Source organism: Serinus canaria, chromosome 2 (assembly GCF_022539315.1).
Source record: "Serinus canaria isolate serCan28SL12 chromosome 2, serCan2020, whole genome shotgun sequence".
Taxonomy (NCBI): Eukaryota; Metazoa; Chordata; class Aves; order Passeriformes; family Fringillidae; genus Serinus; species Serinus canaria.
Genome location: NC_066315.1, coordinates 105,871,007 through 105,895,981, shown reverse-complemented (window position 1 = coordinate 105,895,981; position 24,975 = coordinate 105,871,007). Strand labels below are relative to the sequence as shown.

At 40.0% G+C, this 24,975-nt stretch overlaps 1 protein-coding gene across 21 annotated transcripts in view; it reads left to right on the top strand.

Moving 5' to 3' along the window:
* Positions 1-24,975, top strand: part of ZNF521 (zinc finger protein 521) — a 231,046-nt gene that overhangs the window by 86,500 nt on the left and 119,571 nt on the right. For 19 of the 21 annotated variants that reach the window (XM_050971083.1, XM_050971099.1, XM_050971098.1 and 16 more), the window contains one exon: positions 6,800-10,152. In XM_050971083.1, the coding sequence (XP_050827040.1) occupies positions 6,800-10,152 (3,353 nt within the window). Of the gene's footprint in view, positions 1-6,799; positions 10,153-13,910; positions 14,616-15,433; positions 16,307-24,975 lie in introns of those variants that run through there. The other 2 variants (XR_007776900.1, XM_050971085.1) reach the window with 2 other exon arrangements.

Sequence of the window (24,975 nt, the reverse complement as noted above, 5' to 3'; positions counted from 1 at the left end):
GCCTTTCCTCTGGTTATGAAATTTAAAATCGGGAAACCTCCCTAGCAGCTGTCTAAGTTCTTTTGGTCAGAAACCCCTGTATGTTTCCCCCCCAGCAATCTAACTGTTAACTTATTTAATTGGTGCTCCCAAAACAGTTTTGAAATATTGATAGATTTTAAAAAACATCTGTAAATTATAAATAATTTTTAAAGTTCACATTTCTCTTTTGAATGCTCCTTACAGAGTATTAGTTTTCAAGCCATTTAATAAGTTATGAGACAAATGAGTGAGTTTAATGTGGGGTCACTGATGTGAAAAAAATGTGATGATTATATTAAAGTTTCAGCTTTTCCAAAACTGTGTACATTTCTCTTGAAAGTAAGCAGAGAATGTTATGTAATAATGTATATTTTACTTAAAATTAATTAAAGACTAGTCCTACCTTCTATTAAAAACTTCAAAACTATATCTTCTTTCAGTGACATGTATGTTAGACCATCACTGAAGCCATGTTAATCGTTAAACACTGTCCTTTGATCTTCTAGTTATTTAGATCTATTCAGCACACAGCACAATATTGTTTTATTTCAGCAATATCTAACCTCTTCATTTGCTGTTTATTCACACCTGCATATTCCCTTAAGATTCCTTAACTCATTTTCAGGGTAGCCCTGCAGACAATTAGTGGTGGTAATAATATAAAATGTGGCCAGCACTAAAACCTGAAATGGCCATTACAACTAAACTATATGATATATAATAACCACTCCACTCAATTACCTACACAAAAATGCAAGGATTTAAAACTGTGGAGCCTTATCATACATCCAGTTAACTGACCTACCTACCTGCTATTTAGTCCTTTCTTTCTTACAAATCATGTTCTACCTTGTGGCATGCTGTCTGGTAAATTAGCAATGCTGTACATTTGTATGAGTTTTTCATCCTTTTCAATACCTGTGTATAAGCACATCTAAGTCTCTGGACTGGCATATGAACTGGTAGGTAGGACAACAAATAATAGCTACATAACAACCCAATGCATAAATGCATACATGTGCATTCACAACCCATGTGCCTGTGGCAGTATGGAATACACAGGTTTATGTGCTGCTGCCTGGTGTAGTTGATTTTTGTTTTTAGTATCTATTATCATCCTATGTAACTTTTATTACATTTAATAATAAAAGTTACATAGGATGATAATAGATACTAAAAACATTAGTTTTTACTAATTATTTTAGTAAAATAAAATACTAAATTATTAGTATTATTTTACTAAAATAATTAGTAAAATATTTTACTAATTATAAAATTAGTATTATTTTATAATACTAATTATTTTTTACCTGTTAAAGAAACCTTGCTATTTAGTGCTTTGGATGGGTTCCTGGGGGATGGTTGTGTCACCAGTCTGTCATTATTGTTATGGCAGAAAAGTAGTGAGACCATATCAGCAGGACCCAGGACTGGGGGGTGTCTGTCCATCTCAACTGCTGGGCTTTCTCTTTGGTCAAATCCAGCAGTTTAAGCATTTTTCCAGCTCTGTGTTTCATGGGAGAAGGAATTATTCTTGCAGAATTTCTCAGACTGGGGAGATGCAGGTTCTGTTTCCTCCTTCTCACAGATTACATTTGTAACCTGAGGCAAAGCATTCCAGCTTGTCTGTCCCCGTTACTTGAGCAGCAAAATGGGGAAAATGGAAAACTGCTACTTACAGGATATTGAAAATATTAATTTGTTCATATGTGTAAACTCTGTTCTATCAGAGGCCCCTATGTATTATGGCACATAAAGGTTAGCTGACATTTGCTTTAGGAATGTGGCCATTTGTCTAGTGGCAGCAAAAACAAGTTTAAATCATACAGAAAAATAAGCCATGATAAAGTAAGTACCCTGAAGTCTACTCCAGCAAAAGCATATGTATGTCATAGACCTTCCTGATGACTAAGTAACATATTTCTGAAGCAGTTCTGTTAATTCAGTCAGCAGCACTAGGGGTAGGATCATTTTAAGACCTTGTGTCTGCTGGGGTTGGCACATGAGTGGCTGGCTGCTAACTCCACAGAGGTGCTTTTGTGCTCTTGTGCTTCCCCCTTCCTCCCCCCCTTTCACGGCATAACTCCTGGTATTGCTTCACTTTTCTGTTGGTGAGCACTTTCCCCATCAATACTACTGAACAGGTGTTACTCTGCTGCTAACTGAATTTCCAGCTGTCCTCCTCCAACACAGACGAGGCAAAATTTGTTGGTTTGTCCTATTAGACAGACTAGAGAATTATCAAGCCTGAGATGGAGGTCTTCCTTGCAGGATACGATAGTTTTGTTGCCAGAAGATGGTCAGGAAGGCCTGGCTGGCTAACAAAGACAGTCCTTCAGCTGCTGGGTGTAGTTCCAGTTTTGCATCCCCTTTGGCAGCAGCACAGAGACTGCTGCAGTGTGGCCAGCCAGCAGAATTAGGAAATAAGGACCTCTTTTATTTACTCAGGCTGCTGAATCATGGGCATTCCTGTCTGCTTGGAGAAAAGTCAGGCAGCTCTACTTTCCACTGGAAGTCTCAGGAGTGCTTGGTACTTTCATCTCAGAGTGTTCACACACTTGTTTTAATGTGCTTTATGGAAATGGTGAAACTCAGCAAGTACAGTTGCTGTAGAAAAACATCTGCACTAACTATTCACACACATTTGCATCTTTAAATAGACTTTTAGGCCTTGTAGCTGATTTTCAGAGAAGTTTTTTGGTTGTGAGTGCTAAAGCTTTCTTAGAGTCAGTGAGTGTGAAGTGACTGGTTCCAAAAATTAAAAATTTACATGGACATGTTAAGTGCATCACACTGAAACTCAGAATACTTGCCATAACACAAAAAAGGCATTTACAGTAAGTAGCACTTAGTGAGTGCTGAAGGAAAAAAAAATGTCGATACAGAAAATATATTTTAAAACTCCATAAACACTCTGTCAAGTACCTGGAGCCCCATTCTGCCCTCAGATAGATGTGTACCACTCCTGGGAACTTGTATGTGTGCATCTGAACTTGGTCCAGAGTATTTTAAAACAGCTTGTTATAACATTAAAGATCAGATTTGTAATGTTGACATATAGCTCAGTGTGTAGGTGTCTGCAGATTTATATACAGGCAGCTATGTGCAGAGTAGCAGCAAGCTGCATTTTCTATGAGAGTGATGGGTGAAAAGGGGTTTGAAGCCCTTTACCCTGACAGCAGGTCAAACTTTACCCCCAGAGCAGAGCTGGCTCTGTAGTGAGAACTGCTGGGAAAGCTGGAGTGGAGTCTGGCTCTCTGTGGAGACCTCAAGTTCAGCTCCTCCATCACAGTTTTGAGGGCCAAGGCTTGTTCACCTTGTGTCTGTGCACGTGGAGTAGCCTCAGTGTAGAGCAGCAAGTCACACTTTGCTGCCATTCTGAGGGAGATGCTCTTAGTGGTTGCACCTTAACTTTATGGGGCAGCAGCCTTGTGGGGAAGGGTGGAGGGATGGCAGGACAGGCATTGCTATCACTCAAGTCCCACTGTAGCAGTAATCCTTAGTCCAGTAGTTACCCTGGTTGCTGTCCCCAGATCCATTCCCACCCAGCTCAACTGGCACAAGAGTCCATTGCACACAATGTTCCCAGTGTTCAGGTTGGAGTCTGCACAGCAAAATTCACTGCAGGGAAACATTTTCCTTGTTGCAGAAGGACAGTTTCAAAAGCCTTTCTGTGGGTCACTGAAAGCTGATGGGCTTGGCCTTTGGAGCCCTTTGTGTGAGGACAGCCCAGGGTCCCTCCTTCCAGAGCATGTGGCCAGCCACCAGTACCCCTTCCACACAGGCTGTCCTCTGCTCTGCCATGCCTGGGGCTGGGGAGAGTCGGGAAAGCATGTTGGTGACATTTTTAGGCTTGTACTCAGGAAAATCCTGTTGTCCTCCGCCTTGGGAATTCCCCCTGCCTTGCGTAGCTCTGAGAGATTGAAAGATTTTCACTTCTCAAGTTAAAAGGACACAAATCTGACTTGTAAGTGGCTTGCTCTTCTCCCTTTTGCACAAAGGGAATTGCTCTGTAGAATTAGTATGGGCTCTGATTAAAAAAACGCAACGGCAAAGTGGCACACATTTCCATTTGCCGGCTGGAAAGCAAGCACTGTCTCTGTGCTATGGTCACATTCTTCCTCCTCAGCTTTCCTTACCCTTGTAAAAAAGCTGAGGAGAATCCCAGGCAAACAAGAAAAATTGAGTGGGGGAAAGGGGCTGCCATTGCTTATGCCATGGTCACATTCCACGCTTGATCCTGACCCTGCTGCCAGCCCGACAGCCTGCTGGGATCCACGAGCCGGGGGGAATGGTTGTAATAGGTAAAACCGGGCAGGCAGTGGCCACAAAAAGGATGTGATTTACTGCTATGTCAGTGATGGTACACTATTTATAACACTTACTATATATTCCTCTAAACATTTATACAATAATATATCATTTCTCCTTAGGATATACATTTTAATACTAAATTTGGTTACAAAATATGTTGCCTAGGCAGTCACAGACTATTTTTCTTCACTCGGTTGCTTGACATAAATTCCTGTTTATCTGCCATCAGTGGGTGTATGTCAGAAATATATTGGATTTTTAAAGAACAAAAGGTTTTCCCATTTAAAAGACCTAGCTGGAAAGATGCATTTAATATTAAATTTAGAACTGGAGAAAACCTTAACATATTTTTCTGTAAATGCTTGTTCCACTGTTTTGATCATTTCCAGTTTTAGATTCAAATCCAGCAATTCGAAAGGGCAGTACACAGATTTACATTAAAAGTCCCCTGTGAATATTGCAGTCATTAATGTACCATCTTAAAAACTCACCTGACTGATTTCATTTAGTATGTATGACAATGAGGAATTTTGCACATTGGGAAGCATTTTAGCATATGACGCTACTTTTTCTGGAAGGGAGGATTTTTATGTTTCCTTTTTTTTTCTATAAACAAACAGCATTGTTTCTGGTTCAAAAACATGGCACTCAGGCCAGGAGTTGATTTTGTTATTTAACTACATACCAGTAATGAAGATTTGTATGTAGGTAATTACAGATGTACAGCATTTGTGTGTGTGTGTGTGTGTGTGTGTGTGTGCAAAAGGTGTGTTTAATTTGTGAAACCCTCTTCTCCAAGATGTAAACAAGAGGATAAAAACCCATGCAGTTTCCAAGTTATCCTGAAAAGCATTGTGTCAATGGGCAGGCATCCAGCAATGGTGTTTGGTTGTTTTCTCAGAGTTAGATGGTTGCCATCTGGCATTGATAGTGAGATGGCGTTGTCATCAGTTTCTAGATGCAGGAAAGGAATGAATCCTCATCTGTTTCCTGTGGATAAGCAAGAGGTTGATAATCTAGTAAAATCTCTTTAACTTAAAGTAAGCAGGCTTGGAATTTGTTTATATAATATAGGTCAGTTCTAACTTTTGTGATGTTGTAGTAAATTTCTTGAGAGAAGGCTGAAGATGTTAGGAAACTTGCTACTTTGCAAGAATACCTTCAGAAAGATATTTTTTCAAGGGTTTATTGTATCTTTTTTCTGTAGTTTTACTTTTAAAAGGAAAAAAAAACCTCAAGCATTGCCCCTGGAAAGGAATGGAAGAATTTTTTGATGTAGAGTGATCTTTGAAACATTATTTTATTTTTTTAAAGAAGTTTTAGGTTAATATGAGTATGATCATTGAAGTATAGTCATCTACATTTAAAACAAAAGGTGCAAAAACTGGACAGCACATCTCTTGAAAAAAATATTTACAACTTACCCTGTTTAGAGATGAGGTAATACCATAGATAACTAGTCTGTTTATTATCTGGCCAGCATTTCTGCTTTGTCTTTTCCTGGTAACTCGTAAATCTTTCAGCTTTTACCATAAATGTTTGTCATTTTTCCTGTTTCCAGTTTTTTACAAGTTGCTTTGTCTGTGATCACCTTACAGTACAGGTTCTGCTGTACTGAGGAAGTTCAGCTGGCTGAGGCCTTTGCAAAAAAGGAAGAAATGGTGGGCAACCTCTTGAACTTAAAAAAAAAAAAATGCTGTTCATGGCTGACCCTTGTGACACTTTCCCATTTTCCTTGATCCTGCTTGTTGGTTTGTTAGATTGTTTTGAACATTTAATGATCCAGCTGCCAGCTTTTAGAAACTGAATTGTATCATTATTGGAGAAATCTGGTTGCACTTTATTAGAGAAAACATCATTGTTTATATTGTTGTCCTGTTCCTCCCTTGTAATTTTTCCTATTATTGTTTAGAATAACACCCAAGTCTGTCTCAGAAATAGCCTTTAAAAGATTCCTGTGTTCAGAATGAGTTTCAAAAGAAAAAAATATCACAAACCTGTGGCAAAGCAGGGCAAATCTTTTCAGCAAATATTGGGCATGTGGGTTGACTGTGTTCATTTTAAAGCATTCCTGTAATACTTTCTCCTTTCCTTTGATTCTTCTGATGCTCACATAATAGGCAAATAATTTTACAATGGATACAAAAGAAACATTAAATATATTAAAATATGCATTTTAATAAAATTGTCAATGTATAATACATATCCTGCAACTGAGAAAGAATGATAAAAAAGCAATAAAAAGTTAATATAGGCACAGAACTATTTAATAACTTCTAATGTTTTACAGTATGATAAAAATAAATGTGGTCTTGAAACTGTTGATATCAGTGTAAGAAATGTTCTAGTCGAGTTTAGTGTTTTTGCTATTTAGGAGTAGCAGTCCTGCGTTATTCTTAAGCATTTTCTAGATCCTTTTTACTCTTGGGATTAAGCTTGTGGGCATGTTTCTTTCTCATTTCAGACGGAGTGGATGTTGAGGATGACCCCTCTTGCTCATGGCCAGCATCATCGCCTTCTAGCAAGGATCAGACTTCCCCGAGCCATGGAGAAGGCTGTGATTTTGGAGAAGAGGAAGGAGGCCCAGGTTTACCCTATCCGTGCCAGTTCTGTGACAAGTCGTTCAGCCGCCTCAGCTACTTAAAGCACCACGAACAGAGTCACAGTGACAAGCTCCCTTTCAAATGCACGTATTGCAGCCGCCTCTTCAAACACAAACGGAGCAGGGACCGCCACATAAAGCTTCATACAGGAGACAAGAAGTATCACTGCAGCGAGTGTGATGCGGCCTTCTCAAGGAGCGATCATCTGAAAATTCACTTAAAGACTCATACGTCCAACAAGCCATATAAGTGTGCCATTTGTAGACGTGGGTTCCTGTCATCTAGTTCACTGCATGGACACATGCAGGTTCACGAGAGGAACAAAGATGGCTCCCAGTCTGCTTCCCGGATGGAGGACTGGAAAATGAAAGACACTCAGAAATGCAGCCAGTGCGAAGAAGGCTTTGATTTTCCTGAAGATCTTCAGAAGCACATTGCAGAATGTCACCCTGAGTGTTCCCCTAATGAAGACCGATCTGCTCTTCAGTGTGTTTACTGTCATGAACTCTTTGTAGAGGAAACGTCCCTAGTAAATCACATGGAGCAGGCTCATAATGGTGAGAAGAAGAATTCATGCAGCATTTGCTCTGAGAACTTTCACACTGTGGAGGAGCTGTACAGCCACATGGACAGTCACCAGCAGCCAGAGTCGTGCAACCACAGCAACAGCCCGTCTTTGGTAACTGTGGGGTACACATCAGTCTCTAGCACTACCCCAGATTCAAATCTCTCGGTGGATAGCTCAACCATGGTGGAAACGGCTCCTCCTATACCAAAAGGTCGCGGAAGGAAGAGGGCAGCTCAGCAAGTGCCAGATATCACTGGTCCTTCAAGTAAGCAGGCAAAAGTGACTTATAGCTGCATTTATTGCAACAAACAGTTGTTTTCCAGCCTTGCAGTTTTGCAGATACACCTGAAAACTATGCATTTAGATAAACCCGAACAAGCCCATATCTGTCAGTATTGTTTGGAGGTATTGCCATCTCTCTACAATCTGAATGAACATCTTAAGCAAGTCCATGAAGCTCCAGACCCAGCACTGATTGTTTCTACCATGCCTGCCATGGTCTACCAGTGCAACTTCTGCTCTGAAGTGTTCAATGACCTCAACACCCTTCAGGAACACATCCGATGTTCTCATGGATTTGCCAACCCTGCTGCTAAGGACAGTAATGCATTCTTTTGTCCCCATTGCTACATGGGATTTCTTACAGATTCTTCCCTGGAAGAGCATATTAGACAAGTCCATTGTGATCTTAGCAGTTCCCGTTTTGGTTCTCCTGTGCTCGGAACCCCAAAAGATCCAGTGGTGGAAGTGTATTCTTGTTCGTACTGTACCAATTCTCCAATATTTAATAGTGTTCTTAAACTGAACAAGCATATCAAGGAGAACCATAAGAACATTCCTTTGGCGCTGAATTACATCCACAATGGGAAAAAGTCCAGAGCCATGAGTCCATTATCTCCTGTAGCCATTGAGCAGACCTCTTTAAAGATGATGCAGGCAGTTGGAGGTGCTCCTCCTCGTCCTGCCGGGGAATATATTTGTAATCAGTGTGGTGCTAAGTATACTTCCTTGGATGGTTTTCAGACTCATTTGAAAACACATCTTGACACTGTCCTGCCAAAACTGACCTGCCCTCAGTGCAACAAGGAATTTCCAAATCAGGAGTCACTGCTGAAGCATGTTACCATTCATTTCATGATCACCTCAACCTACTACATCTGTGAAAGCTGTGACAAGCAGTTTACTTCTGTGGATGACTTGCAGAAACACCTACTAGACATGCATACATTCGTGTTCTTCCGCTGCACCTTGTGCCAAGAGGTTTTTGACTCCAAAGTCTCCATTCAGCTGCACTTGGCTGTGAAGCACAGCAATGAGAAGAAGGTGTACAGATGTACGTCTTGCAACTGGGATTTCCGCAACGAGACTGACCTACAGCTTCATGTGAAACACAACCACCTGGAGAACCAAGGCAAAGTACACAAGTGCATCTTCTGCGGTGAATCCTTTGGTACGGAGGTGGAGCTGCAGTGTCACATCACTACACACAGCAAGAAGTACAACTGCAAGTTCTGCAGCAAGGCTTTCCATGCTATCATCTTGCTGGAGAAGCACTTGAGGGAAAAACATTGTGTTTTTGAAACGAAAACTCCAAACTGTGGAACGAATGGGGCATCTGAGCAAGTTCAGAAAGAGGAAGTGGAACTCCAGACCTTGTTGACAAATAGCCAGGAGTCCCATAACAGCCACGATGGCAGTGAAGAAGATGTGGACACATCTGAGCCTATGTATGGCTGTGACATTTGTGGTGCAGCTTACACCATGGAGACTCTCCTGCAGAATCACCAGCTGCGAGACCACAACATTCGACCTGGAGAAAGTGCCATAGTGAAGAAAAAGGCTGAGCTCATTAAAGGGAATTACAAGTGTAATGTGTGTTCTCGAACATTCTTCTCTGAAAATGGGCTTCGAGAGCACATGCAGACACACTTGGGACCAGTGAAACACTATATGTGCCCAATCTGTGGAGAGCGGTTTCCGTCTCTTCTGACTCTTACTGAACATAAGGTCACACATAGTAAGAGCTTGGACACTGGAAACTGCAGGATTTGCAAGATGCCCCTCCAGAGTGAGGAGGAATTTTTAGAGCATTGCCAAATGCACCCTGACCTGAGGAACTCCTTGACGGGGTTCCGCTGTGTGGTGTGCATGCAGACAGTGACCTCCACGCTGGAACTGAAAATCCATGGCACGTTTCATATGCAGAAAACTGGAAATGGTTCTGCTGTGCAGTCCACGGGACGTGCACAGCATCTGCAGAAACTGTACAAGTGTGCATCTTGCCTGAAGGAATTCCGTTCGAAACAGGATTTAGTGAAACTTGACATCAACGGTCTGCCATATGGTCTGTGTGCTAGCTGTGTTAATCTCAGTAAAAGCGGTAGTCCGAGTGTCAACATCCCTTCAAGCAGTAACAGACCAGGCATGGGCCAAAATGAGAACTTGAGTTCCATTGAGAACAAAAGCAAGGCAGGGGGACTGAAGACTCGCTGTTCTAGTTGCAATGTAAAGTTTGAATCAGAAACTGAACTCCAAAACCATATTCAGTCAATCCACAGAGAGCTTGTTCCAGACAGCAACAGTACACAGCTGAAAACACCACAAGTATCTCCAATGCCTAGAATCAGCCCCTCCCAAACTGAAGAGGTAACCCTTTTTTCTTTGCTCTTGACACCTTCCATCCTTTTGGAAAAAATCTCCCTTTTTTCAAGCTGTCTTGTCACTTGTCATGAAATGCTTAGGCTGATCCATGTTGCATTTCCATCCACAGCCATTAGCTAGTAATTACCTGCTGCTTGATATGCCTTACATCTTGGATTGAATTTTGTGGAATAGGACTTATTCCAGTCTCCCTAGGATATTGTCTTCTGTATCACTGAGGAGACCTATCTTCATGCCAGCACAACTGAGATCTGGAATCTTATCCTAGCTCCCATACGCATTGGAATCCCCAGCTAGGAGTTGTGCTTACGGCAGAGAGCATTAATGAAAGAGGAGTAGACACAGTGAGCCAAAATGCTGGCATAAGGGGTTGATTTTTTTAGAAAATATTTGTGAGCAACAAACTGAGGGTATTTTTGTTAATTGTGTTGTAGACTTTCATTTCCCCCTCTTCTAGGATATTTTGATTAAGTAGAAGTGCAATGCTAGCCTAAGGTAAATTGGGAAACCAGTCCTTTGGATGCAATTTCTTCGTTTTTTTCTTTCCATTCCTGACGAAGAACACTTTGATGTCACTGAAACACCTAGTGCCTAATGATTGAAATTCCATCATGCAGCATAACTTAGAAAGTACATATCAAACTCTTGAAATATGTAATCTGCTTCCTCAGTAACCAGTGACCAAGAAATGACACCTGTATGTGGGGAGGTAGGGGAGTTGTGTACTGAGGGAAGGGAATCAGTTTTGTCTTCAGAAATGAAGAATGACTTAGATGTATCTATTTTAAGCATGGTATCTTGCATCTTATAATTCAGGAAGTCTAAAAACACAGCACAAGCAAATTTTAAGAAATAACAGCTTTTGTTTCAAGAGAAATTTTAGCCTATAATGATATAGACATGGTGCCACCCATTGCTGTGAATGTGTATGGGTATCCTGTGGCTAGGGAGCTGCTGCTCTTCCACCACCTTCCTCACTCCCTGTTTGTGAGCCCATCTGTTGGGAAAGACATCTCTCAGCATGTCATCCACAGCGTTGTGCAAACTGGAGGGCAGGATGGAGGCAGAGAGGGAAAAGTGAGGATGCACCAGCATATGTGGACCAAGAGGTAAGTATTTATGGAGCTTCTGAGAACATAGATGAAGATAGGCTGGGAGAAGCTACTGAGGTAGCACAGAGCCTGGAGTGCCATGAAGAGATAATTGGAGCTGAGAGTTCAGGATGAAGTACCAGGCAGGCTGCACCTCCCAGGAAAAGGCCCTGTGCTTTCATAACTTCATCTCCAGTTGGCTCATTGGTGGTAGGGGACACCTGAGGATGGGGTGTGGTGTGGAATTTATGGAAGGCTGTTAGACTGAGAACCTGAGGTCTAAGGAAAACCATCTTTTTAAAGAAGAGGGAAGAGGAGTGGCTCTCATTAGCTGTGTTTTAGGCCACTGATGATCTCACTGCTGCTGAGTTGCAAGCAGCTGCATGTTTTTGATAGGTTCAGAGTCATCCTAGTTTCTGTTTCTGTCATCTTACATCAAGTGACTACATGAAATTCCTCTTCCCAGTCATGTTGGAAGCCAATTCCTGCTACCTCAAGCACAATCAGAATCATGTGTTAAGTCAGTTACCATGCTAAGATGCTACCAATTTGTCTTTCTCTTGCTTGTAAACTAGACAAAAAGAGATTTGAGAGTCCTTTGTGGTGAGGTAAGATCAGTTACCTTCAGTATCATTAGTTAATCTTCCTGTACTTGGATGAGGTATAATCCGAGTTCTTAGTTATTCTGCTAATTGGCATCAGGTAAACATTCTTAATCTTTTTGATTTTTATATAAAAGTGTATCTAAGATGAAAAAGCTTTTTAAACTACACATTTTGGAATAGCATTTGTCTCCTTCAAATCACCATTTACCCCCCACCTCCATTCTGAGGATGTAAATTGAATTTTAAGTGTCTATGGTCCTGGTGTCCACACAGTAATGTAGACTTTCAGATTCTTTTCTCATGGGAAGACAAAGCTATCAAATTCCTGATAGAGCATTAGTAGTTCTGGAAACCATAAATGCATGTTTGTAAAATTCTGAAAGATAATTAATTTTTCTAGCAGATATTACTGGTTCAAATTCTAGTGATGCAAGCTATGTAGAAATGAGAATCAAAATTGAAAGTGGTAATGTGCAGATGTTTAAAACAGTAGATTGGATGTCCAGACTGAGGGAGTTAAAACATAAATATATAACACAAACAATTTAAAAAATGGATTTTTAAAATTTATTATTAGTCACTGGCCATCATACTATGCTGGAAGGATGTTTCTTGAACTGAAGGGGATGTTGAAGGCAACTACTTAAACATGCAATTTTGGGGAAATTTTCACCAAACAGTATTAATAATATCAAGGAGTGAAAGTTTCACTTGCACTATTGAGAGTCACGTGATTTGAGATTTCAACCTATATATAAAGGCAAGAAAAATAGGTATCTTGCATACATGTGATGAGTTGTCAGACCATTAATATTGCTGAATACCCCTTTTTATTCAGTAAGAGATTTCAGTGATAAGAGTATTTGAAAATACCTTTTTAGGATAAAAGATCACACTGGAGGTGTCACTTCTAGATTCTTTGCTGTGTGTTCTCGTGGTTGAACTAGAAAATGTCCCTTTTTAGTCTGTTCTCAGTGATGTGATAGGGTGCAATTACCTTACCACAGTATAATGTCTTCAGCTGAGCTGTAACCTGCTGAGCTCACCCCACTTGCTGAGTGAAAAATGTTGACCTGAATCATCTCCACTGAAATTTACCGTTTGGTTGGGATGGAAAATTATGACTTGTGCTCATCATTGGTTGCAACGAGTCAAGGAGCAGGTCAGAACTCATGAAGTCCATCACACTGCTGAATCTAGTACCTCTAAGTTTTCACACAGACTTAGACAGATCAATAGTAGCTTCTGAAAGAGCTCTAAAATGTGTAGATCTGCAAGTTAATCTTTGAACTTTAATGAGGTGCTGGATTCAGCTGGTTTTAGATTTCTTGTAAAAATCTTGCATCACACTGCAAGGACACTTTTGGGCTAGGGTGATAACCTTAATGATAGTTACTGTCTAAAAGCAGAGAACAAGGTCTGGTATGCTGGTGAATTAGGAACTAGACCTTTTTCTGTCACTCATTTGCTTTGCTGACTTGGCCAAAACTGCTTGAACATCTCTGCTTCATTTTCCTTATTCAGAATATACGATAAATATTTCCTGAAAATTGTGTTTCCATGCTTACTTACAATTCACTTTTTGTAAAGCACTTGGAAGATGAAAATCTGTTCAAGACAATCTGTGTGGCCTTGACTCTCTTCTTCTTCCTTATTACGCTGTCAGGCACCTAATGAGAGAACTCTTGACTCAGCAGAAAATGTGCCCTCACTTCTTAAGCTGCAAGACTTCTGTACTTGCTGAATCACACCAGCATAACAGTGCAATAAATTATATTGTATGTTTCTTAGCTGGCCGGGGAGGAGGGAATGGACTCCAGCTTACACCCACAGTTTAATGTCTAAACCTGAATTATGGTAGAGCATCCACATGTGCAACTGTGCTCAGTTTGGAGTCCTGTTGGTAACTTTCAGAGTAGAAGTGTAATTGCTTCTGTATCACTTTGTTCCATGAATGTGAAGCTCATGTGAATACTGTATTACCTGTGGCAATGCAGACAGTCCTTCATTAATAATACAAGAATTCTCTGGGTTTTCTGGTCTTGAGGAGAGAAGGAGCAGCGTGAGCACACGGCCAAATTACTTCAGGAGTGAAGATGCTTTTTTAGGTGTGGGAGAAGATTTGCAGAAACTCACTATTTCAGAGAGTATCAAAAATGCTGGACAAAGGAGACACCTTGCAACTGTCACACCAGCTGTAGATCAGAATCTAGGGCTGCTCTTCTGTCCTGTTGTGGCTGTGCAGAGCTGTATGCCAGGATGGGCATGTCACAGCAGGGGACACCGGGCACATCACAGCACTGTTTTGGAAGGAGCCGTGAAAGTGCAGTCTGACAATGAGCTTGCAGAGATGGGGGTCACAAAATTCAGATGCTGTGCAGAGCTGTTGGCTCCTTGAAACTCAACTTCTCCAACCTAAGATGAATCCAGAAACGGTATCACCCTGGGAGAAAGAATGGAGCTCAGGTAGGTGTACTCTTTTATCATTACTTTTTTTTCTCTTTATTTATTCATGGGCTCTGACTCTACCTTTATTCTCTTACTATTCTTCCCCCACTTCTCAAAACACTGCCAGACCCACAAAGACAGAAAACAGGAACTGCCTTTTGAAGTAGCTGGTTTATTTCAACAGCATGCACTGGCAGTCAGAGGCGGAAAGAAGAGAGAAAAGACTGTAAGCAACCCAGAAATGTTCCCAGATGCATGCTTTTGGCAGGGCAAGCAATAGCATTTTAGCAATATAAATCACAGTGCTTTTAACTGAAAAAATGTACTGAAATCTATACTCACACATTTAATTGAAATACAGAAAGAAATTAAAATAATCCTCCTCATCAGCAATCCAAGCTGATCATTCTGACTACAGGATTTTTATGAATAAGCACATAAACTTGTAATGTAAACATAAGTAGTGCCTTGGGTTTCCTGTCAGTGAATCCAGGCCCAGAACAAGTGATTTTCATGCCGTATTTTGGATCCAGGGACAGAAAAAGGTAAAGAAGGTTTGTTGCTGGCACAAAGATTTGGCTTTGAAATAGTTTGTGGAACTAATCTGTGACAAACATATTTTCTGCTTCTAGAGTTTCAAAATGAGTTCACTAAAAATACCAGTTTTGTCTTCTGGCATAATTTTTACACTGCTTTCAGGAAAGTGTTATTTAAAGTGTGACCATATCTATTCTTAGGAAGGGCTAGCCTGGGGTTTTTTTTGCCACAGCAGGCCACCTCCACTTTGCACTATGCTTTAATTTCTGGTTGTGCCACTACCATGAATTGGCTGATCAGGTCTAGCTTAAGCATTTCTTTTCTCTTTGTCTGGTGGTGAGCTATCAGGATCACGATTTTACAAGGAAAGTATTATTGTTATCCTGTTGCTCTAAATCCTACCAAAGTTAGGCTTCAAACTTCTCACCTCACACACACCATGAGTTCAGTCTGTGAAAGGAAGGCCATTTGTTGGCTCGGAGCTGCTGAACAGAAGCAAGGGGGAAAATTGTAGTGAATTTTCTTAGTTTCCTGTCCACTGATTATTAAAATCTAATGCTGTTTGTCTGTCTTGTTATTTGTCAGAGGCTTCAGATGGGGCATTTGGAGAGGAATCTTCTTCACACCTGTGGAAAACTTTGCAGGAGAGGATGAAAGAATGACATGTTCTCCAAAATTTTCAAGAGCACTAAACCGAGATTTCCTTAAAGTGAACCAGAGTCAGGGGGTTGAATGTGTGCTTGAAGAAACACAGAAGAACCGGAGAGGGACACAGGAATGTGGATGAAGTCCTCAAGGGTCTCTAGAGAGGGCAAATGTAGATCCAGCAAAACTTTATGAGACAAAACATCCATGAGATGTATGCTCCCACAGCTCAGCTGTGCAGCCCACTGTCCTCTTGGGGCTTTCCCAATACTTGTACCTGCGGGCCAACTGGCTGGTGTGGAATGCCACAATTTCAGCACAGCCCCACAGGAAAATCACAGTAGTGATGAGTGTTTGTATTCTGATCTCAGAATTGGGTAGAAACTAGAAGAAATTTCACACAATTTTCTAGCCTGATCATCTTTAGGAACAAGACACAAAATCTTTACATATCTCTATTAGTCTGCTGGTTTGCAGACCTCTAGAGGATTCTCTCACTTCTACCTCTTATTTTTGGTCTATTCTTGGCCAATTTCAGGGAAAAAATTCGTAGATTAATAGTAATTTCAAAACCTATGAAGTTGTTCCAATATTTGGGAAGAGAGGTGACCCAGCAGGTAACAGAATCCAAATAGAAGAGAGGCCTTTAAGAGATCCAAACCAGGAAGATGGCTGTAGCTGAAGTTTATACCTGTTTTATATGCAAAAGTCAAGTGAACACAAGACATGAAGCTATAGGAGGAAACTATGATCTGTTCTTTGTGAGACTCACAGGCCAGCTTCTTAAATGACTGTACATGAGAACTGTTTTTCACCACTACTCAATAAAGTTGTTATATGTGATGTGTGTTTTACTTTGTCTCATACAACAAACATAACACCCAGATTTGTTACTCTATCATGAGGGAAATGAAATGGGATAACTATTAATTTAAAATGGGTATGTAGTTCCCAGTACTGCTTGTTTCATGAAGTTATACAAAATGAACAGAAGAAAACCTATCATGTAGTTTCTTATTAATGGATACTGTTCTTTGACCTGCCAATGCTCTGTGATAGCAGATAGCTGATTTTATGCCTGGTGGTTCAAAACAGGGAGATACCTTTTTTCCCTGCCAAAGCCATCTTTCATTTATACTGTTTCCTGCACTGTGTGACAAATTATTGGATAAATATGACCTGTACTATTTTAAACAGCACATTTTGCTGGGTATGACAACAGAGATGTGTCTCTTGCTAACATCCATCCTCACCATGTGACATTCTAGGACAAGAAGCAGAGGAGACAAATGGACACACAGGAAGTTCCCTCTGAACATCAGGAAACACTTCCAGGGCAACCAAGCCCTGGCAGAGGCTACCCAGACAGGTTGTGTATCCCTTTGAGATACTCACAAGCCATCTGGATGTGGTCTGGCTCTAGGTGACCCTTCTTGAACAGGAGGACTGGACCAGAGGATCCCCAGAGATCAACCTCAGCCATTTTGTTCTTCTGTGGTTTCTGCCCATCTTTGGGCCCATCTACCAGATGTATGTTGATGTTACCCTGTTGTTCCTTGGTGAATAACCTTTGTTGCTGGTATATGGCTCCATAAGTCAGTGAATAAAAGGGCAGGGCCCTTCCTGATACTGAGGATCTCAGTTTAGTCCTTCCAATAATAATGTTCACTTCTAGGAATAATTTTTAATGCCTGTGAAATGCCTTTGAAGAGTGTCTTAGAAATACTGCCACTTAGAAATGCAGCCATTTCATAGTGAATTGCTGCTTATGTACTCCAAAACAAGGCAGGAGGTAGGAGAGAATGGAGCTATTTATCCCCTTTGATTATATGTCCATAGCTTTGGTGTCCTGTGTTGGGATACATTTCCTCTGTTTTTTGCTTATTAGTCAGATGTTTCACAGCATTCTGTCTAAAAAGGCACATCTAATAGCTTTACATATTTGGAAGGCCCCCTCTTTCCCTTCATTTTCAAGTAGGAAACAGGGTGGTTCACCAGCGAAGAATGATCTGAGACTTTAGGCTACCAGATTTCCTTCTGTGTTTGCCTTACCACTGCTACAACAGTCATCTTGGCTTCTGCTCTGCTGGCTGGAATAGGTTTAGGGCCAACCTATAGGAACATGACTGTCTCCTTACAAATCCTTGCAACCATCACAGACAAAGGTCAGCTTGTAATCGATCGTGTTCTGCTGCTTGGTCCTTCTCTCACAAGCCTAGGCAAGGAATGTCTGCATCACCTGGTGATTTTCCCAAACTATCTGTCTCAACCATAGTTCCTCATTTCTCATATGCTCCCTGCTTCACAGCTGCTTTGTATAATGGTGGTTGAGTGGTTGAAGTCCTTCAAACCTAGAAGTATGGCATTTTGCTTCTGAAACAAATTCTGCAATCCTTTTTTTAAGATAGAGAAATGGTAGACTGAAGCCCCATGTAAAGACATTAACTTTTTACAGGATGTACCTAAGAGGAACTGCTGGTATTTTAAGAATTAATGTGAAAGTAAAAGATCATGAAATAGGACAGAGTAGCAATTCTGTGAAGTTCCCTTAATTCCTTTAGAGGAGAGCAAGTATTTCTTCACAGGAAGAAAGCCAGTTAGACACAAACCATTGTGGATAGTGTTGAAGAGTGGCTGAGCAGAGTGCTTGTTGTGCTGGTACACCACTTCCTTGGGCAGCTGCGCTGCCCCAGCGGAGGTTTTTCAGCTGGGCACACAGTCAAGCGTCATTGCAGTGTCAGCAGCTGTGTGCCAGCTCAGATGCTAGCAGTATATTAGTTCACGTTGATGTGGCCTAAGTGTATCCACAGAGGGTAGAACTAAAATCACAGCAATATGATTGCAGGACTCTGTTCATGGCATGTTTTGTAGTGCCTTTTTAAAATCCCAGTCTTGCCCATGTTATCATGTGAAGCCCTCATTTGTGAAGTCCCATTGACTTCCCCAAGTGCAGAGCTAATTGCATGAGAAGGATCTAAGGGGTTTACTCCTTCTCTTGATACTTCAATGAAAATTAATTTCTTATATATTATGTATGAGTAATATATTTCTGTTTGTACATTAATATTAATGTTGCATATTTTTGAGCACAAATTCTATTCTGTAGGATTAAATTATCTTGGTAAGTAATAGTGCAGAATTCAGTTTGAGTTAAAAGTGGACAATTAAGGGTAGGGGGAGAGTCCTGAGTCACACTTTGGAAAGTGAAATTAATCAGCATTAATTCTCCACAGAGTGGGAGAAAAGTAGTTGGAGTGTTTAAATTACAAAAAAAAAAAAAAAAAGAAAAAGAAAAAAAAAGGTACATAAAAAGCTCCTGATTTTGCCTTTCTGTTAAAATCCAGAGAGCTTTTACAAAATTTGTGATGGAGAAAAGAGACAAGAGTATTCTCTTGTGTGTACTTGCAAACTATTAATTTTATTGGCCTACATCTGTTGCTGATTGTTGGTGAAGAAAGTAGTGGCTTTATTGAATGACAGTCTGTCTCAGTATGCATTTTTTAAAAAGGCATACCCCAACTTTAAAGGGGAAAAAATATGAGCTTACTCAGAATATCAGCTTTTTGTGTCTCAGACCTGCCAAGTCAAACTCTCTTGCCTTTGCTTTGATGCCACTTCCTCTGCAGAATTATCAGTGTAATGTTGGTCATAGCTCCTCCTCAATGTCTGTAACCACACAGTGGCTCTGACACAGATGCTGAGTGTTGGGATGCCTCTGGATGGGTTAACAGCTCTAGGGCTTCAGAGGTGGATTGCCTTTGGTTTTAAGTGCAATATAAGGGACCAGAAAGGGGTGGGGATGCTGACAGAAAGTTCAGTTGCTGACACAGCTCCAGATTCCTGAGCACTGCTTAGCAGATACCTGTGCACTGCTCAGAGACTCAGCCTCACCCAGGATCAGGCCCTCACAAAGACAGACAGAAAGAACTGTATTTGCTTTTTAGATCCCAAATCAAATTCACAGTACTTTAAGCTGCTTGTATTCATAAATTATATAAGCCTAATATGAATTGAGAGAGAAAATAAATATACTACCATGTGCTGCCAGGTTTTAGAGTTACTTTTCTGACAGGTATTTCACTTCAGTACTGAGTTTGAAAGGTCTAGAGAGAGTTAAAGGATTAGAGATCTCAAAGGGAAGAGATGCAGTTTTTAAATGTGGCAAGATGTGTTTTTTTCTGTGCGGGGATGTGAGACATTGCAAGCTAATGCTCTTCGTCAGCTAGGGAAGGAAAAGGTTTGTAACTAAGAGACATTGAAGACAGACATGATTAAATACAGACTCCAGAATAAAGGTGAAAGACAGAACAGCAGACCATGAATTCAAGCAGAATAGAGAAGGAAGAACTGCTAACATGAACACTTGTATTTCTGATGCAATATATTTTGTGTATGCAATAAGTAACCATAATGAAAGAAATGAAGAAAAATAACGTTTCTTTTCATTTTTCATTTTACTTACCTTACGAGATTGATTGTATTCTTTCCACAGGCATGTACACTGAGACTCTGTTATAATTTAGACCCTGATAAATGAAAACAGAACAGAAAAATACTCCTAAAATCTCCATGAACATTTTTTAAAAGTAATCAGGAAATACTAATTAAAAGGTTTTATGTGAGCAATTACAAGAGTTAGGGATTAGTCAACTAAAAAAAAAAAAGGAAGATGACAGCCCCATAAGCAAGATAAATAACTAACAATGCAGTGAAACTGGCTAACATATGCTTAGTTTTCTAAGAGCTTAAGGTTGACAAAATAAGCATCCAGGAAGGTAAGAAAGAAATCCTTAATTAAGGTACTGTCAAAATTAATCTGAACTCTGATGAAAAATGGCTAAATGGACTGTGGTTGCTCTTGTGTATCACGAAGGGCCAAGTACACAGCTAATGCTTAATAAAATAACAAAATAAAAAATCAGCTGGCAGCATTAGGAGTTAGCATTGGCAAATTGCTGTAGTTAGTGTGCAAGTTTTTAGTGTCTTAACTTGTTATTTTCATATGATTTTTTGGATGCTGGTGACTTTCTCTTGTCAGGTTATTGTTCTGTCAGTTAAAAAGGTTGAATTAACTCCATCCTTTAGGTGAGGGAAACTGAGTGAATGACTGATATGGGAGAAGGGAATTAGACTATGTGAGAAGTGTGGTATCACTCTTTTTTGGCAACAGCAGGTTGTCTCAGCTCTGTTATTGATCCACACACTCAGTCTGTGCTAAAACTGAGGGGAAAAAGCCTGGAAAGTCCCCTTCAGTAGTGTGACAAGGGCAAATAATGTAATTAGGTGTAAACAGGAGGTTATCAGTGGGGTAACAGGTACACATCAAACCCATTTTTGATCAGGCAAGGAAGAGAAGTGTGCAGGGAATATAGAACAAACTAAGGATGCCTGCAAGCCTAAGACTGTAGATGACATGCATTAGAAGTTATAAGTGATATTTTGGTTATTTCATATAGGGAATATGTATTCAGTTAAAAGGGGCATGGGTACAGGAGATCCAGAAATGGTATATGTAATCAAGGAAACCAGTGCTGTTAAAAAAATGCTTTGTCGTTGAGCTAGTGGCATCTCCTCCCCATGGAGAAGAATGAAGTACAGATTAGAGGTAATATAATGGAGTATAATACACAATAAATTACTTACAGAAATACCCATTCCAAAATTCTCAGTGAAAGCAGCTGAAAATAAAACGAAACATTAAGCAGATAAACTTGTGGTCTTTAAGAAGAAGCATCAACAACCTGAGAAAAGGCCAGTAAACAAATATTTAACATGGAATATAAGGCTTATGCATGAAGTTACTGATTTGTGAGCTTGATTTAAACAGTGAGGAACAGAAAAGGAAGGCTAATCAAAGACACCATAGAAGAAAGTTTGGATTTAATGAAGGATAGAGGGCAAAGATTCACAGAGGGAGGATCGCTCTTAAAATTTTCAATATAGAGTATTTTTGGAGAATAGCCACAAGTGCTGACAGAGAAGCCTATAAACATGATTTACCAGGATTTTAGCAAAGCTTTTGAAATGGTATAGCACAAAAAACTAATCTGTTGGGTGAATAAGTATGGCATAGGGAGAGATACTTTCTTTGATTAAAAAAGAAAAGAAACGTGATCTTGGGTATGGAAAGCATGGGAGTCTTGTGAATTGAAGCAGGTTGGTTTGGAGGGGTGTAAATAATGGAAAGCCTTAAGAATCATTATTTGCACCGATTTTGTTGAGTTTATGCAGCATATCAGTAGACAGGAAGAAAGAATAAGTAGTAAGGTGGTGAAATTCCTGATAGTACAAAACTGGGGAAATGTCAGAACAAAATAGGCAAGAGATACTGAATGATTTTGACAAGGAGGTGGAGCATGAGCCAATAAGTAGCATATGCAGTTCATTTTCAAGTAATATAATGAGGCTAGGGAATAGAAAAAAAAGAATGTATCAGTACCATAGACAGTCAGAGGGCACAAAAGTCTACACAGAAGTATTTTCTGCATTCTTTTGAAGCGCTTCTGAATAGAACTGTACATCCTCTAACAGTGTGGTTATTAGTTGTTTTGCTTTATTTATAAAAGCAAAGCAAATAAAATTCTGCTCACAGAATTGAAGTACCAATTGAAAGCTTGTATTCCTGGACTGTTTATAAAAGCAGTAAAGTCTCATTTCACATGGCATGGACATGCTGAGTACCTTTATAGGAAAGAAAATATATATTCAGAAAACTGCAGAGTGGTAAGTGAGGATTGGGAAAATAACTAAAGGTCTAGGTGACATTACTTATTCAAAAGGTTAGGGAGACACATGCATATGCCTAATCCAAAGCTCTTTAAATGAAGTCACAGAGAAGATTTGAATGCTTTAAAATGGTTGTGAAAACAGGAATGCAACAGGCACCCATTGGTCATGTGAGACATTTGTCCAAGCAGTTACAGTGATTTTGAATGGCCCTAGGAATGACTTGGGCCTCAGATTTGCACTCAGCATGGAGGAGACAAATTGGCACTTAGATTCTTGACAGGAGGGGGTTCAGTGAAGGATTATTGGCTTGCCGATTAGAGAGATTTTATTAAAATATGAGGTGATAGTAGTAATAATAATAATAATAATAATAATAATAACAATAACAACAACAACAACAACAACAGTAAAAAGTTAAACCACATTCTTAATTGCATGTGCCTTTCTCTTCTGGAACAAATTCTTAGGAGTTTTTGCAAGACAGCATGGTTTAGAACACGTTGCATCTCTCCATTCACTGAACTGGTCCTGTCTGCATCCATACAGAAATGTACTGGCAAGAGATTTCTGTGGCCCACTCTTGCTGATTTGAAATTACTCTCTTACAGGAAATATGTGTCAGCTTTTTCCTGTGTTTGTTGGGAAGAATGACAATATTGTCATTCTTCTGTCTACTCAGGAGACTGACAGGTATCGTTTGGGAAAAGCAGCTGTGTCAGGTTAGGGTGTAAGTGCCCTTAACTGACCACTCTTCATTGTGTGGAATGGATATGCTGAGGGCAATGAGCTGAAGCAGCAGTGCTTGGGGTGCCTGCTCAGTCCTGCTGAGTCCTCCACACGCTGGTGGCTTGGGCAGAGGGACAAAGGAGCACAGCCAGAGTTCCCTGCTGCAAACAGCTGGAGCAGGACAAGGCAAGGATAGCTGTCACAGCCCTGAGCTCCTTTCTGTTTAGTGCCATCTTGCTCTGCAAAGGCTGGAGGTACTTGAGAGAAATCCGAATGCCTCCTTGAGTCACAGTCCAATTCTTCTTCTGTGGTGTGTCCCACAAGTGCTGCAAGGCGTCTTTCCTTCCTATCCAGGCAAGGGGCATGGAGCTGCAATACCTCAGGGTTCTTTTCTGTCTTATTCCCCCAAGATTCCCCTTTTTTGGGAACACAGTGTGAGGAGGGGCTGGGGCTCCCCCCAGATCTCACCCTAGTAGGGAATTGGGATCAGCCATGAAGCACATCAGGACCCAGGAACTCCTGTGAGCAGTTATGAGTCCCGTGGTTCTGACAAAGCTTGTGAGACTAATGTGCAACTTGCAGCAAACAAAGACTTCCTTAGAATGTGAAACATATGGAAATAAGTATGTGGGTTTTGTTCAACATGGTGTTAAAATGACTGGGTTTGATCACTTTGAAAATCTAGGAGTAAATGGAATTTACTGAGTATGCTTTTGAAATGAAAACTTAATCATGCACAAGTTTAGACACTTTGAGATGAGTGTTTATTGAGCTAATAAAAGTTGATGTCAACATTTTAGAGTATGCTCGGAAACAAAAAAGAACTAGTGCTTGATCAAGCAGCAGTCACAAAAACAATCTTCACTTCATGATAAAAAGAATAACTCTGTGTGTGATTCTGCAAATATGTCAGATCATTTTGAACAGGCTAGTAAGTGCTAGTAAATTATTAGTTTTTGTTGTTGTCAAATCACTTTACTTTTTAGCATTTGACTTCAAAAAATCCCCAACCTTTGTATGCGTTGTCTTTATGTACATCAGTCATAATTTTGCTGACAATTCTTGACATGCACTCTGCATTGCTCTGCTAACAAGAGAAAAGACCAGCCATTACATTTATGTTTCTTTGTTTTTCAACAAAGTCACATATCAGGAATAATGCTAGGGGTGTGCTAATAAACAATACATAGTGGCAGTCATGAGGGAGTAAGAAATATTTTCTAACTAGTTCTAAAGGGAAACAATGTTTTCAAAAAAGGGAGAGTGATTGTTATTTATGCAATATTGTTGTTCTATATGTCAGCATCAAAAAGCATCTTGTAAAGAGCTTAGCATAATAAATTGTTGATTTTGACTGTCATTATTTAGAGGTCTTTGCTAGATCTAGATGTAGTTCAGTAAGGTTAAATTTGCCAACATATAATAGGAAATCCTTAGATTGAATCTGATTTTCTACCACTGATACCAGAATTGTCACAAGAACGAAAAAAGAGAAAAAGTATTCTATCTATAAAAACAGCTGGCTTTACAAATAGTAACAGTAACACTAAGTCAAAGCAGATTTAGTTTCTTGGTGTCCATTGATTTTTGGTTGTCTACAAAATGATTTATCTTGGATAAATTTTGAAAAACTAAGGTTAATTTAAATGAAAAACAGCAAAAAAGGCTTATCGTTGTTTCCACCGTGAAGAGACGCAGCACATTTTATTGTCATTGAGAAAATTAAAATATCCTCTGTGTATGTGAAGCAATGGGAGATTTGTAAAGAGGAGCCCACAGGAACACTTAATTTCAGAGTTGACTTTGATTAGTCACTAATTTTTCAGTTAACTTGGTAAGGCAAAACAACATATGTTTGAAAAGTCTTTATATTCCTGCCAACAGGCTTGAAGTAGAAAAATACTTAATAAATGGCCACTTAATCTGTCAGGGACAGGGCATCTAAATTTAGATGTTGATTAAAAATCCAGCAAGTTTTTATTACTGTTTGGAGTCAGGTAAAAAAAGCCAACACCTTTTAAAAAATA